General features: G+C 41.4%; 1 protein-coding gene across 15 annotated transcripts in view; it reads left to right on the top strand.

The window, feature by feature from the left end:
- Positions 1-13,848, top strand: part of rbfox1 (RNA binding fox-1 homolog 1) — a 342,107-nt gene that overhangs the window by 309,405 nt on the left and 18,854 nt on the right. For all 15 annotated transcript variants that reach the window (XR_008830032.1, XR_008830031.1, XR_008830029.1 and 12 more), the window contains one exon: positions 9,166-9,230. Coding sequence is in view for 11 of the 15 variants with exons in the window: in XM_056400638.1 (XP_056256613.1) it covers positions 9,166-9,230 (65 nt within the window). In the remaining 4 variants the exon portion in view is untranslated. The remainder of the gene's footprint in view (positions 1-9,165; positions 9,231-13,848) is intronic.

Below are 13,848 nucleotides of genomic sequence, written 5' to 3'. Positions count from 1 at the left end.
GGCACAAACACTCTTGCCACTAATCAGAAAGGATCTTAAACAGTTTACATTGAAATCGATGGTTTATTGAACCCAAATTCTTTCTTTCCTCCTCCAGTCTGTTCAAAATTCAACAGGTTGCCTGTGATGCTCTAATACTGACATCTAGTGGCACTTAGACAAACACACCACATTAAATGAATATGTCATTTATGATATTGAAGTTACATTTTCATCAATTAGTAGTAGCATATAAAAATGGAGAAATTAACAATGTCAATATTATTTATATGTAAATTCCTACCCTCAATTCATAGGTAGGTTGAATGGGGGATTGATTCTTCTCTGTAGGGTTTCCTAGCATCCTTAAGTTGTTCAAAATTGGCATGTAAACCTGGTATCTTCTGTCTGTGCAAATTTGACGTATTAACTTGGACGTCAAAATAGACGTTTTGGACCATTCCATACTCCTAACTCCATTCTGCTCTGACTCTTTATGTTTGTGAATATTTACATATTTCAGGCTCAATCAAAACGTGACTTTTAAATACTAATAATATCATATAATAACAATAAATCCATGCTGCTCCTGACCAGGTCTGAATCATTCTCTAGATGTTTATTTTCTAACTGATGCTGCCTGACAGGTTGAAGAAACTCTGGTTTAGTGGTTTAACCACAGGGTTTGAAGCTCTGATGCCGCGGTGGTGAACAATACAACCATAAGCATAATGCACGATGGAGGCTTCAGGGAGACTCAGACTAATGATGCTCTGTCTGTGTGTGTTTGTGCAGAGGAGGTGCTTCGGCAGCTCCCATAACATTCGACCTGGTTGCCTCCCCATTAGCCCCTCTGCCCCTGCCACAGGGATTGATTGCCAAGCTGCAGTCACAACATTTAATATTCATTAGCGCAGGGATCAAGAGCCCTGACGCCGTGTTTATGTTTATTGGGAAAGAACTACCTGAGACGTAGCTTCAGTCAATTCATCCACATTAAGATAAGACGGAAAAAGAGCTCAGTCATGCTGTTCGGAAAGTGTTGATGAAGAAAGGAAATATTCTTAATCGTGGCCATTATTTGAAACAGGCGTTATTTCTCATGTCTCCATTTGACTGGTGAAGGCAAACTCAGAACTCATCATGACTATTAGTTTTTAAAACTCATCTCTTTTGCTACTTTACTCCTAACATCCGCAAGAAAACAGAGACTTTCATGGACCTCTTTTGAAAACTCTGGGGTTGTGTTTTAATCTGGATGGACAGAAACAGAGGCTTTTACAAGTGTTACTGACCTTGTTGTCTTTGCTAGCAGCTGTTTTGCAGTTAAATTCGAAAGCTAACACTTTCTTTGCTGTTCTCTGTCTTTTCTGTTTCCTCAGTTCATAGTAACTGCAGAGTAGGCGATCTATCGGTACGCACATGTCCAGTGTGCGTGAATGGTCGTGCGATTTATTGGTTGGTCAGTTTAGTTGTTATAATCTGTAACTTTTCCACATTAAAATGTCTAAAAACATCTAGACCTATGTTCTATATGTTGTTGAGCTGTGTTCTTACATTATCACAAATGTTTCCATCAATTCTCAAACCAGAGAAATCTGTGATTTTAATCATGGTAACAGTACGTGTCATTGGTCTCCTGTCAATGACATCATATCCTCTATGATCATGTGTCAGTGTGTTTGTCTGACAGAAGCTCAACATTGACTTTTATCTAGTTTTAAACCACATACACCTTTTTACACCTTGGTGGTTTTCAGCTCTGTATTTGAACCAGATGAAGGATTTTAGTCGTCGGACGTCTGGATCTGAAGTTATCAGAGAAACAAGCTGAGGAAATGTTAGACAGCTCAGCTCCCAGCTGCTGGAGACGTCCTGTCCTGTGTCACTGAAGAGCGTCGGTGAATCTCTGAGTTTTAAAGTCAAACTGCTTTCTGGGTGTTTCTACTGGTTTTAATCTCCTGGCGTGTTTGTTATGGAGAGGAGGACACATCTGTGGAGAATTCAGCTGCTGGTAAAAACCACTGATACTGGAAGAATCCAAACTGGGAGAAGCTTACAGTAATGGTGGTGAAGACAACAACTCCCATGATCCCACACTACTTCATGACATCATCTTTTGTTATTGTTTTGATTGAGACCCCTAGTGGCAGAAGTGTGTTTTTCAAATGAAAACATATGAGTGTGGATGTAGCCAGACTTGAATGGTCATAATTACTGTTGGCTCAGCTCGGCACTCGTATCATCACCCCTGTGAAGTCGTTTGACACGACTCTGTTGTCTTAATGATGGAATTAGTGCTACATTACCATTTACTCTGGCCAAAGGATTCAGTCTTTACTTTTACTCTTACAAAGAAGTGTGAACAGAGCAGGTTAAAGGTGGGAATGCTGTCTGTAGCCGGTGAGGAGATTAGTTGCATGAAGGCAGAGACATAGAGAGAGTGTGGGCCTGCAGCCTTGTGGCCAAAAACACTGAGAGTCAGTGAAGATGGTTGGGCAGACAGGAAGAGATAGAGGAGGAGGAAGAGGAGTCCTGCTCGGCCTTTCTTTCCTTCACTGAATCAGCAGATGTGATGGATTAGGAGCATTCCCTGCATGAGACCGTGTGTGTGTGTGTGTGTGTGTGCGTGTGTGTGTGTGTGTGTGTAGTGGCCATACATGTATGCACATACACACCAACTGTTAGTCCCTTCTCCAAACACAATGCACACATACACACACACACACACACTCACACACACACACACACACCTGCACACAGAGCTGTAGGGCAGCCATTAGTCACTCAGTCAGGAGTGACAGTCCACAGTGGCTGGTGAGTAACACGGGCCAACCTGTTCATCTTTCTGCCACGGCCCATCATCACACGCACTAAGTATCACTTACTCGCCTCCACAGTTTATAGTGGTAATAATACATTGCTCATGTCAGGACAGACGCAGCGTCTCAGTCACAGAGAGCAGGAAGGGTGGAAGGTGAAATGATGTGAGAAGTGCTGGAGTTGTCACTGAGCCCGGGAGGGAGAAAAATGGCTTCAGTTTTATGATAAATTAAACAGCCATGTGCCGTTTACAGCCACCAGTCTGCTGCTTCCAGTGAAGGACTGAGACGCTGGAATATGACTGCTTCTGTCAGAAACACAAGCGAAACCCAGCCACGACGACACCAAAGAGGTGGATGAGGTCGACAGATGTAGCTGCTCTTGAAGTATAACCTGCGAGAGCTCAGTGCACCGCAACACTGCAAACACAAAGATACACACAAAGAACTAGACTCACCTCCTCGTGGTTCTTCCTCCTCCACTCAGACTAGTTTCAGGTTACATCCCTGTTTATCCAGAGTCATAGAAAATATGACATTTGTGTGAAATTTTGTCATAATTGCGGTGAAGTCTTGAGTAATGGTGTTTTGTGAGGTCACACTGACCTTGACATTTGACCTTTGACCACCAAAATTGAATCAGTTTATCCTTGAGTCCCAGCAGACATTTCCAATCCCAAATTGGAAGGGATTCCCTTGAGAAGTTCTCAAGATATCACATGTATAAGGCCAAAATCATGTTTTGTGAGGTCAGTTTATCAGTTTATGCTTGAGTCCAGTTGAATGTTTGTGCCAAATTTGAAGAAAATCCCTCAAGGGGTTATAGAGATATTGCATTCACAAGGCCAAAACTATGTTTTGTGAGCTCACCGTGACCTTGACCTATGACCTTTGACCATGAAATTTAATCGGTTTGTCCTTGAGTCCAAGTGAATGCTCGTGCCAAATTTGAAGAAGTTCCATCAAAGCATTACAGAGATATTGCGTTCACGAGAATGGGACGGACAGACAATCTGAAAAACACTGAACATAGCAAAAAACAGCAGCTGTTCAGTGGACATTAAAAAACTAGAGGTGGGACAAAGTCTTTGTGTCGCAACAAGTCCTCAACATGTCACCATGTCTCTTTCATTTGAGAACAGTTAGTGCCATAGCTATCTCACCCACTGTGTCTCGGTACAGTATCTAATTCCTGCAACACAATAACAATCATCTGTAATGTAACGTCATTTTTTTGTCTTTTTTTTTTTGTCAACCACAGCAAACGGTTGCAAACTTTTCCTCCTGCTCGCTGCTGTCAATTGATTCAAGTTATATACTGTATATAATTATATATAATAATCATAATTTTGGCTTGGGGAGAACGTCAGACCCAGTCTCAGGGAAGTCAGGATCACTGCTGTTAAATTCAAAGCCAAGTCAAGATTCATGTTCATGACTCAGGGCCCGTTCTTACATCTGGAGCAAAGTGCAACGCAAGTGTCTTTTGCTAGTTTTTAGACTGTCGAAGTTGTCAATTTGCTGTCCATTGGCCACATTGTTTAAATAGCAGATATACTTGTGCCTATCAGTGGCGCCCATTGGTCACATTGGTGTTAAAGTGAGGTGTGGTCAGGAGCATTGTTGTCGCATTGCTATCTTGAGGCAGCGGTAAAGTGATTGACCAGCAAAACCCTGGTCTAAAGTCAGTGACAAAGTGTTTCACTGTTATTTTAAGGGCAAATTGTCGAGCGTAATATGTGCCAACATACACAGGCACACAGAGCTCATACACTCTGTCTGTTACACAGAAGCAGTGTGAGCTGAAAATGCTCTTATATATTGGGATAAATCAGGTGAACATTACAGCACAGCCCCAGAAGGTCGGAGCTTCTTTGTGACGTGTTGTGAGTTGTATAACGTCGTCATGTGTCATGGATGTCTCCTGCATGAGATTCAGCTGAGAAGTGTTCTTTCTTACTACCTGGTAAATCCTCCACAGTGTTCCACATTCATCACCTAAATTTGTCACCACAGTTTCATAATGACCTGAAGATTTATTCACACTTCTCATCATATAACATCAAATATTTCTAACATTGATTCACTCAGCCCTTCTTTGCTCCTCAGAGTCACAGAGCTGCTGCCTGTGTCAGGACTGGGCTCACTGGTCAGGACTGGACTCTCTGGTCAGGACTGGACTCACTGGTTAGGACTGGACCCACTGGTCAGGACTGGACTCACTGGTCAGTCATATGTAATCTACTGACCGCAAATAGAATCTAACACTGCGCTGTTATAATAGCAATCCACCAAGGTGCAGGCGCCTGGCTTTTAAAGGGAATAGGAGATGACACTGTGATTGGTTTATTGGATGTTACGCCCAAAACACTCCCATGAATATTTAAGCTGGGGCCATTCTCCACCTCTCATTTCCCATCAGCCTCTACTGTCTACTGTCCAATAAAGACTTCAAATCCCCCAAAACCCCTAATGAAAGGTAACACTTCTGCTCCAGCTGCAGAACATTGAACTAACACTACACTTACCAGCGCTACCGCTAAAGATAAGATGATAAGATGAAACATATGGGATGGCTAAAGGCTAACGTGCTAACACACTATTCAATTTTTCTTATCGTCCATTTTTAAGCTGAGTTCCAAGATACAGCAGAGCGAGCTGTAAAAACAGCATTTACATATCATCACAATAAGTACAGACACATAGCAACATTATTATTCATTTGTAGGTGTGTTTGTGTCCATTTGATGAATCTAAGACAGTATTTACTCTTTTAGCTCAGGTTTGCTCTCCAGCAGCTCCTGAGGAGCTTTAGTCTCTTTAGCTGCTAAATGCTGCGCTGCTGTTTGCTGCTGAGTGGGTAGAGTCCAGTGGTTGATAAGAGCAAAGCTTCGACGAAAACTGCCATCCACAACTCATCTCAAGAGTAGAGCTGATGATTCAATTTCACATTATAGATAATCATTTAAAAATAGTAACTAGTGTAGCTTCTTTCTTTGAATGCTATCATGCTACCGCTGCACAGCAGGTCCCACAGAAATCAGGGGGACACAGAGAAGATGCAGAGGAGGAGTGAAGTAATGAGGGAAGAGAGCTGGGGCCGGTGTATCTGTCTATCATCATGAGCAACCTGAGGTCACTGGACAATAGGATGGACGAGCTAGCAGTGAAGAACCAGAGTGTTGTGTTTCACAAAGACATGGCTACGGAAAAGATACTCCAGATTCCATCAGATTTCAGACGGTTCGGACGGACAGAAATAAATCTGAGAGCAGAAAGAAGATGGTGGTTACTGTAGAGGAACATTTCTGCAGCTCAGGCATGGCTCTGTTAGCTGCGGGGCCATGCCATACAAAAATCCCAGGGAGCTCTCGCACCTTCTTGGTTGTTGTTTACCACCCGCTCTCCGTTAACCTGGCAGCCGGGTGTCACATCATCGTTACCACAAGTCTCTGCACCCCAGTGCTTTCTTCATGATCTCCAGGGACTTCGGTGGACAAACCCCCCCTCACTCTATTTGCGGACTGGACTACCCGAGGAGACCGGACGTGGACCTGCTGTGTGCTTATGTTGAGAGGCCTAGAGATTCTAGCTCACATATTATGTTTTGAACATTTTTCTATTCACGTACTGTGTATTTATAGTCATTATTTCCTTCCTCTGTCCTAACTGTGCGCTTTGTATGTTTGTATATTTCTTCATATGGATGCTGAGATGTGGTTGAACATGGACACTGACATGTTGTGTGTGTGTGTGTGTGCATGTGTTCACACACACTGGTGGATATGACTGTGTGCTTGTGATGTGCTGAGGAGGGACCTGATGTGGCAGATCTGGAGATGCTGCAGTGTTGACTGAGAATATTAGATGGCACTGTGATGGTGACACTAAACCACACTGTCATGCACTGTGCAGCAGTGTGTCAGCACCACAGTGTGACAAGGTGTTGTCAAACACAACTACAGCCACCTCCCCACACACACCAAAAGAAAACGATCATCTATAAGACTCACAGAATGTTCTGTAACTGAGTAACTAAAAAAAACAAAAGCAAAGCTTCACATTCAAAAATAAAACAAGCAATAAATGATAATCAGGTTCTGATTAAATTAAAACATGTTTTAAACTCATTTTAGTTTAACATGGTTATCACACATTAAACTGGGTGTGAAGCTCATCTACTCTTACTTCCTGATTGAGAAATCTGGATCAGGCCTTGAGCCCCGCCCACCACCTGCTTGCTCCAGGTGGGCAGGTGAAAGAGCAGAGAGTATCAAGATGGTTAGAGGAGGAATCATCAGAGAGACTCAGCCACATGTTTGAGCCTCAGTCAGACCCAGACTCAGATGAGGAGTCTGAGACCAGAATCATAGACTAGCAGACGTATCAGAACGGTTAGCGTAGTTAGCATCTTTTATCTGTTTATGTTGTTTGTTAGCTTGCAACTGGCAGTGGCTGACACAGTGTTAGCGGTTGTGCTAATGCTAACTCTCTCTTTCTTTACTGACAAGGTTTCAGGTTTGTTTAGCCCCGCCCCCTGTCCCCACAAGCTGACAGGATTGGTTCCTTAGGTTTGTGACGTATGAAACCCTGGCTGTCTGAATCTGTTTTTATGAGACTGTCATTGGTTCAGTGCAGTTCAAGGTGGAAACACTCAGTCATGGTGTTGATGATTATTTCACTCATCATGTCTTGTATTATATAAAAACCTCATATGGATGTGAACAAGGTGAAACACTTGGGGGAGTTTAGTGACATCATGAAGTAGCATGGGATCATGGGAGTTGTCTTCACCACATTTACAGTCAGTCTCTGCTGGTTTGGATTCCTTCAGTGTCGTTCAGGAGGTTTTTAAGAGGACATCTCCTCCAGACCAGGTGATTAGATCCAGTAGAAACACTGATTAAAACAATTCACATTAAAAATAGTCTCAGAGCGGCTTCGAGCTGACACATGATCATAGAGGGTATGATGTCATTGACAGGAGACCAATGACACGTACTGTTACTATGCTTAAAATCACAGATTTCTCTGGTTTGAGAATTGATGGAAACATTTGGGAGAATGTAAGAACACAACTCAACAACATATAGAACATAGGTCTAGATGTTTTTAGACATTTTAATGTGAAAAAGTTACAGAGTATAACTTTCAAAATAAAAGATTGTTTGACATACTGCTTTCAAAAAGTTGCTCCTTCAAAATTATATTGAAAGATAATTGGTAATAAAGGTTACCCACAAAGCCTAAACAGTCACTATTGTGCTATCTTTAAGTTAAAGTTCAGGATACTTGATGTTATGTCAAATTAAAAACAAACAGGTTAGATCGATCACAACTAAAATACGAGCCCCTAACTTCAACCTCAATATAACAGAACATTTATTTCTAATTAAGACTAATGACATGAGCAGGATTATCAAAGAACCTGTGAAGACCAGAGCCTCCTCAGTTCTGGTCTGTGTTGTGTCACATGGGTAGGAACTGACCTGAAGTCAGAAGCCAGTTTGTGAGACTTCATAAGAGAGAGCATCGTCAGGCTGCTGAACATGGACTCATAGGAGGTCCAGGTAGAGTCATACCGCCAATAACAGAGGGAGCAGTGACGACACCAGGCACAGCTCACTGTTCAAACAGCCTCGCACTGAAGAACAGAAACACAAACCCACTGCTCACAAAACAACACAAAGCTGCAGATTAAGAAACCTGATGAATGTCGGCTGCTCAGTCTTTGATCAGATGAAACCAAAATCAATGTATCTGGAACAGAAACACAGAAGAATTTGTGAAGAAGAAAAAAGTGAAAACTAGGACCAGTTCATGTTTGTCACTGAGCTGAATCTGATACAAGAAAAAACTTGAGGATTTTAAAGTGAAGGTAGAAACAAAGAGAAGCTGAACAGAAGCAGAACATCTCTCACAGATCTGTGTCAGACTGGGATCATCCAGGTCCAGGAGGATCCAGTCTGTCATCAACAACAAAGCTGGACACACAAAATATTAACAAAATAAAAGCACTAAAAACATAATCTCACTAATTAAGATGAACTGACTTTAACATGAACTTTTCATTAAAGATTATTTAGTAAAACATTTCAGTTCTTTTCTAAATTAATTGGCTTTGTTTTTCTTTGGCTAAAAACAAATGAACCTGTCTTAAACGAAGAGGATGGATGACATTAACCAGGGGTGGACTCAGCTTTGTTGTTTGCAAAAAGTGTTTTTAAGAGTTTGTTAATGTTGTCTCATTAGTGTTTTCAGTGTCTGACACTCAGTCCAACGGAAAACTGAATTTATAATCTTGACTGTTGTCTGTGTGTGTGTGTGTGTGTGTGTGTGTGTGTGTGTGTGTGTGTGTTTGTAGGGTGGTTACGCTGCCTACAGATATGCCCAGCCTACTGCTGCCACAGCTGCTGCATACAGTGACAGGTAAGATACGTGCTTTAACATGAGACTATCCTGTTGAAAAGAAACAAGCCCACAGGTCGTCTGTGCAGCAGGTTATTACGACCCATAGTAACGTTTTGTTGCTCGGCAACATCTAGTGGTCGTAGTAATTATGACAGGAGCAAAGGGAAAAGTGAGGTGACGTGGAGGAGGAGGAGGTTCTGGTGAAGTTTATGTTTGTTTTCTCCATGATCATATGACATCCTGTTGTTATTGTAACCATGACAACAACAATCGTCACATGTTAAGGAAGTACTTATTGTAACTTAAACCACAATCAAATCCACAGCCATGACAGCTTATTATTATAACCATGGCGACAAAGATCCGGTACGCTTGCCACAGTAGCGGCACTATTTCAGTAGACACTGATGGTATCAGAGGGTTGGAACAGACGGCCTGTGTGGTTGTTTAGGTTGAAGGACTGGTCTGGTTCTTCTTATTGATTTCATGGTCATTTTAATATGTGGTTGCTTTTGTCTTGTGCTGTTTTGTAAAAAAAAAAAAAAACTTGTGTGCTCCAGGATTGACTGACATTCTGTTGGAAGTCCTTTCTATTCCTCTAATCCAGATTCAAACTAACATCAAACACATTTGAATGAAATCTGCATTATTCTCACTGTTTTTTCATTGCTGGTGGTGGTGGTAACTTAAACTGCAGCTCAACTTTAAGGACTTTTAATAAATTAATTGTGGCGCACATTTCAAAGGTGTCCATTTATAGTACAGTTCAGTGACTAAAAATAAATCCACACCTTTCAGCCAATTGTAATCCAGTCTTCAGTGGTATTGGCATAACTATAAAAATAAACATTATATAAATAGGCCTTAATGGAAAGTGAGGGAGCCACTGGAAGCTTTTTAATGTGAGTCATTAAAACTGAATTTAAATAATTAGTGAGTTTATCAAGACAATAAAGTTAACAAATCACAGTAAAACAGGAACTGATCAGAAATCAAAGTGAAATGTGAAGAAAATGCTCAAAGATGATGGTGAAAATATGAACCCACAGACCTGGTGAATATTTATATATTATCTAAGTTTAGTGAACAGGGCGTCAGGGACCGGAGCAGAGTCTGAGAAAGTCTCCAAACTTACAAATCTTGCTGCAGAACATGAAACTGCTGGAGATTACAGGCATGTGAATGAGCTCAAACAACATTAACATAAATCAAATAGGAATGAATCATGGAATAAAATACAGTTAATTAACAAGGCCTAGATTTCATAGTTTGTTGATGATCCCCAAATCAATACGGTTTCTTCAACTAAACTCATCGACTAAAAGAAACTTTTTCTGCTCTGTCTACTGACACCTAGCATATTTCCTGCCCTCAAATACAGTGCATCCGGAAAGTATTCATACCCCTTCACTTTACCCACATTTTTTTATGTTACAGCCTTATTCCAAAATGGATTAAATTCCTTTTTTTTTCTCATCAATCTACACACAATACCCCATAATGACAAAGTGAAAAAGGTTTTTTAGAAATTCTTGCAAATTTATTAAAAATAAAAAACTGAAATATCGCATGTACATAAGTATTCACACCCTTTGCTATGACACTCAAAAGTGAGCTCAGGTGCATCCTGTTTCCACTGATCATCCTTGAGATGTTTCTACAACTTGATTGGAGTCTACCTGTCGTAAATTCAATTGATTGGACATGATTTGGAAAGGCACACACCTGTCTATATAAGGTCCCACTGTTGACAGTGCATGTCAGAGCAGAAACCAAGCCATGAAGTCAAAGGAATTGTCTGTAGACCTCCGAGACAGGATTGTATCGAGGCACAGACCTGGGGAAGGGTACAAAAAAATGTCTGCAGCATTGATGGTCCCGAAGAGCACAGTGGTCTCCATCATTCGTAAATGGAAGAAGTTTGGAACCGTCTTCCTAGAGCTGGCCGCCCAGCCAAACTGAGCAATCAGGGGAGAAGGGCCTCGGTCAGGGAGGTGACCAAGAACCCAATGGTCACTCTGACAGAGCTCCAGCGTTCCTCTGTGGAGATGGGAGAAACTTCCAGAAGGACAATCATCTCTGCAGCACTCCACCAATCAAGCCTTTATGGTAGAGTGGCCAGACGGAAGCCTCTACTCAGTAAAATGGACATGACAGCCCGCTTGGAGTTTACCAGAAGGCACCTAAAGGACTCTCAGACAATGAGAAACAAGATTCTCTGGTCTGATGAAACCAAGATTGAACTCTTTGGCCTGAATGCCAAGCGTCACATCTGGAGGAAACACATCATCACCTGGCTAATACCATCCCTACTGTGAAGCATGGTGGTGGTGGCAGCATCATGCTGTGGGGATGTTTTTCAGCAGCAGGAACTCGGAGACTAGTCAGGATTGAGGGAAAGATGAACAGAGCAAAGTACAGAGAGATCCTTGATGAAAATCTGCTCCAGAGCGCTCAGGACCTCAGACTGGGGCGAAGGTTTACCTTCCTACAGGACAACAACCCTAAGCACACAGCCAAGACAACGAAAGAGTGACTTCGGGACAAGTCTGTGAATGTCCTTGAGTGGCCCGGCCAGAACCCAGACTTGAACCCGATTGAACATCTCTGGAAAGACCTGAAAATAGCTGTGCAGCGACGTTCCCCATCTAACCTGACAGAGCTTGAGAGGATCTGCAGAGAAGAATGGGAGAAATACCCCAAATACAGGTGTGCCAAGCTTGTAGCTTCATACCCAAGAAGACTTGAGGCTGTAATCGCTGCCAAGGGTGCCTCAACAAAGTACTGAGTAAAGGGTGTGAATACTTATGTACATGTGATATTTCAGTTTTTAAGAATTTCGAAAAAAACTTTTTCACTTTGTCATTATGGGGTATTGTGTGTAGACTGATGAGGAAAAAAAATAATTGAATCCATTCTGGAATAAGGCTGTAACATAACAATATGTTGAAGGGGTGTGAATACTTTCCGGATGCACTGTACATTAATGAATAAATGATCCTAGAATTAGAGTCATGTTGGACAAATGTAGGAGACAGAAGTTTGCTCTTTTCAATCAAACTTTATTTGTAAAGCACATTTCATGCAGGTTAGTGCTGCTCAAAGCGCTTCACAGATGACTGATAAAGAGGGACAAACAAATAAGAAAACTGACAATGAGATACAATAACAAAAGATTTTAAAACTAAACCAACAAACAAAAAACCCATGGTATAAGAATATTAATGATGAAATAACACAAAAATAGAAAAGAATACAGTTTAGAACCTGATAGGGCGCATGTCACTGCCATGGCGCGCCTTGTGGGAATCCGGCTTAGGCCCGCAGTGAAGAGCAGGTTTGAGGCTCATAGTGAGCTGCTCCACCGTCGCCATCTTGGCAGTGCCTGACTCCGCCCCTAACTCCAAAAATGGACAAAGAGGCAGGGCACATCTGGAGCCGAGAATTCGGTGCATGCCAGTTTGTGGCAAACATACACTCACCCACCTGTCACTCAAAGAGGCCAAGTCATTCATTAAGCAGAACGTTTATAAAATGTAAACAGGTCAATTATATAAAAATTCTCCCCCTGTACAGTTGTCATGAAGGAGGAAATTAGCTCTAGGGACCAATACTGTTTTTGTACCAGGCTGTAAACATGTTTATTTCTGCTGTAAAGTTGAACATTTTAACATGGGAGTCTATGGGGATTGACTCACTGTTGGAGCCAGACTGGATTTGAAACAGTGGTTTTTAGGGCTGAAATGATATTTGAAACTGTTAATAATAGATATATTCATAACACAATGAATAATTTGTGCAAAATTAGTAAGCACTGGTGTGTAATTTTAGTTTATAATTGCATGGAACTTGCAGATGTCTGTCCTTTTTTGATTTATTATTCATCTATTCATCTTCCACCTCACTTTCCTCACCTTTTTCTTTCCTTTTTTTTCAAGCCTGATTTGAATTAGTGGTGTTGGATGACAGAAATACATCTACATCCATCTATTTCAGGAGCGTGATGTAAAATTATAGAGACAGGGCTTTGGCTCGAGACAATAGAGCAGCTAATATCTTAGTTGCTGTACAGCAGGTTCACATGAAAAGGTATTATATGCTCATGAATGATGACAGTGGCTATTTTTGCCAAGGGAGAAATAAGGGAAAGCCAAGATTAGAAGTGGAGAAGATTTATTCCTCTGCATAAGAGCTGTTATTCTGAACAGAGAGCAGAAGGCAGAGATGTGCAACAGAGAAATGGGTAAAAGCAGTGGTCCTCTCTTTCTTAAAACCTTTCATGTTACGCAGTCATGGACATAAATCAAGGTGACATGAGGAACACTAAATAATGAGCAATAACTTGATGCTTCAAATTCTAATCAATTGAAAACTATCCTCTTTAAAACATGAAACATGCAACTACCCTTACATGCATTTTATATTTCATGATAAAACTGTCTGTCATTATAATGACCCTCACCCTTTTACCAGATGGTGTCTGAAATATACTGCAAAGACATCGGGAGTAAATTGGTGTTTGCATCTTTTAACCACAGGAAGTTGCTCCTCCTCTATTTTTGAGACACAACAAGGAAATCAAAACATAAAAAGGAGTAATTGGTTGTAATAAACCAGATCTCAGAATTAAATCATT

This window comes from Seriola aureovittata, chromosome 17 (assembly GCF_021018895.1).
Source record: "Seriola aureovittata isolate HTS-2021-v1 ecotype China chromosome 17, ASM2101889v1, whole genome shotgun sequence".
In the NCBI taxonomy this organism is placed as follows: Eukaryota; Metazoa; Chordata; class Actinopteri; order Carangiformes; family Carangidae; genus Seriola; species Seriola aureovittata.
This window is presented reverse-complemented; position numbering and strand designations above follow the sequence as displayed.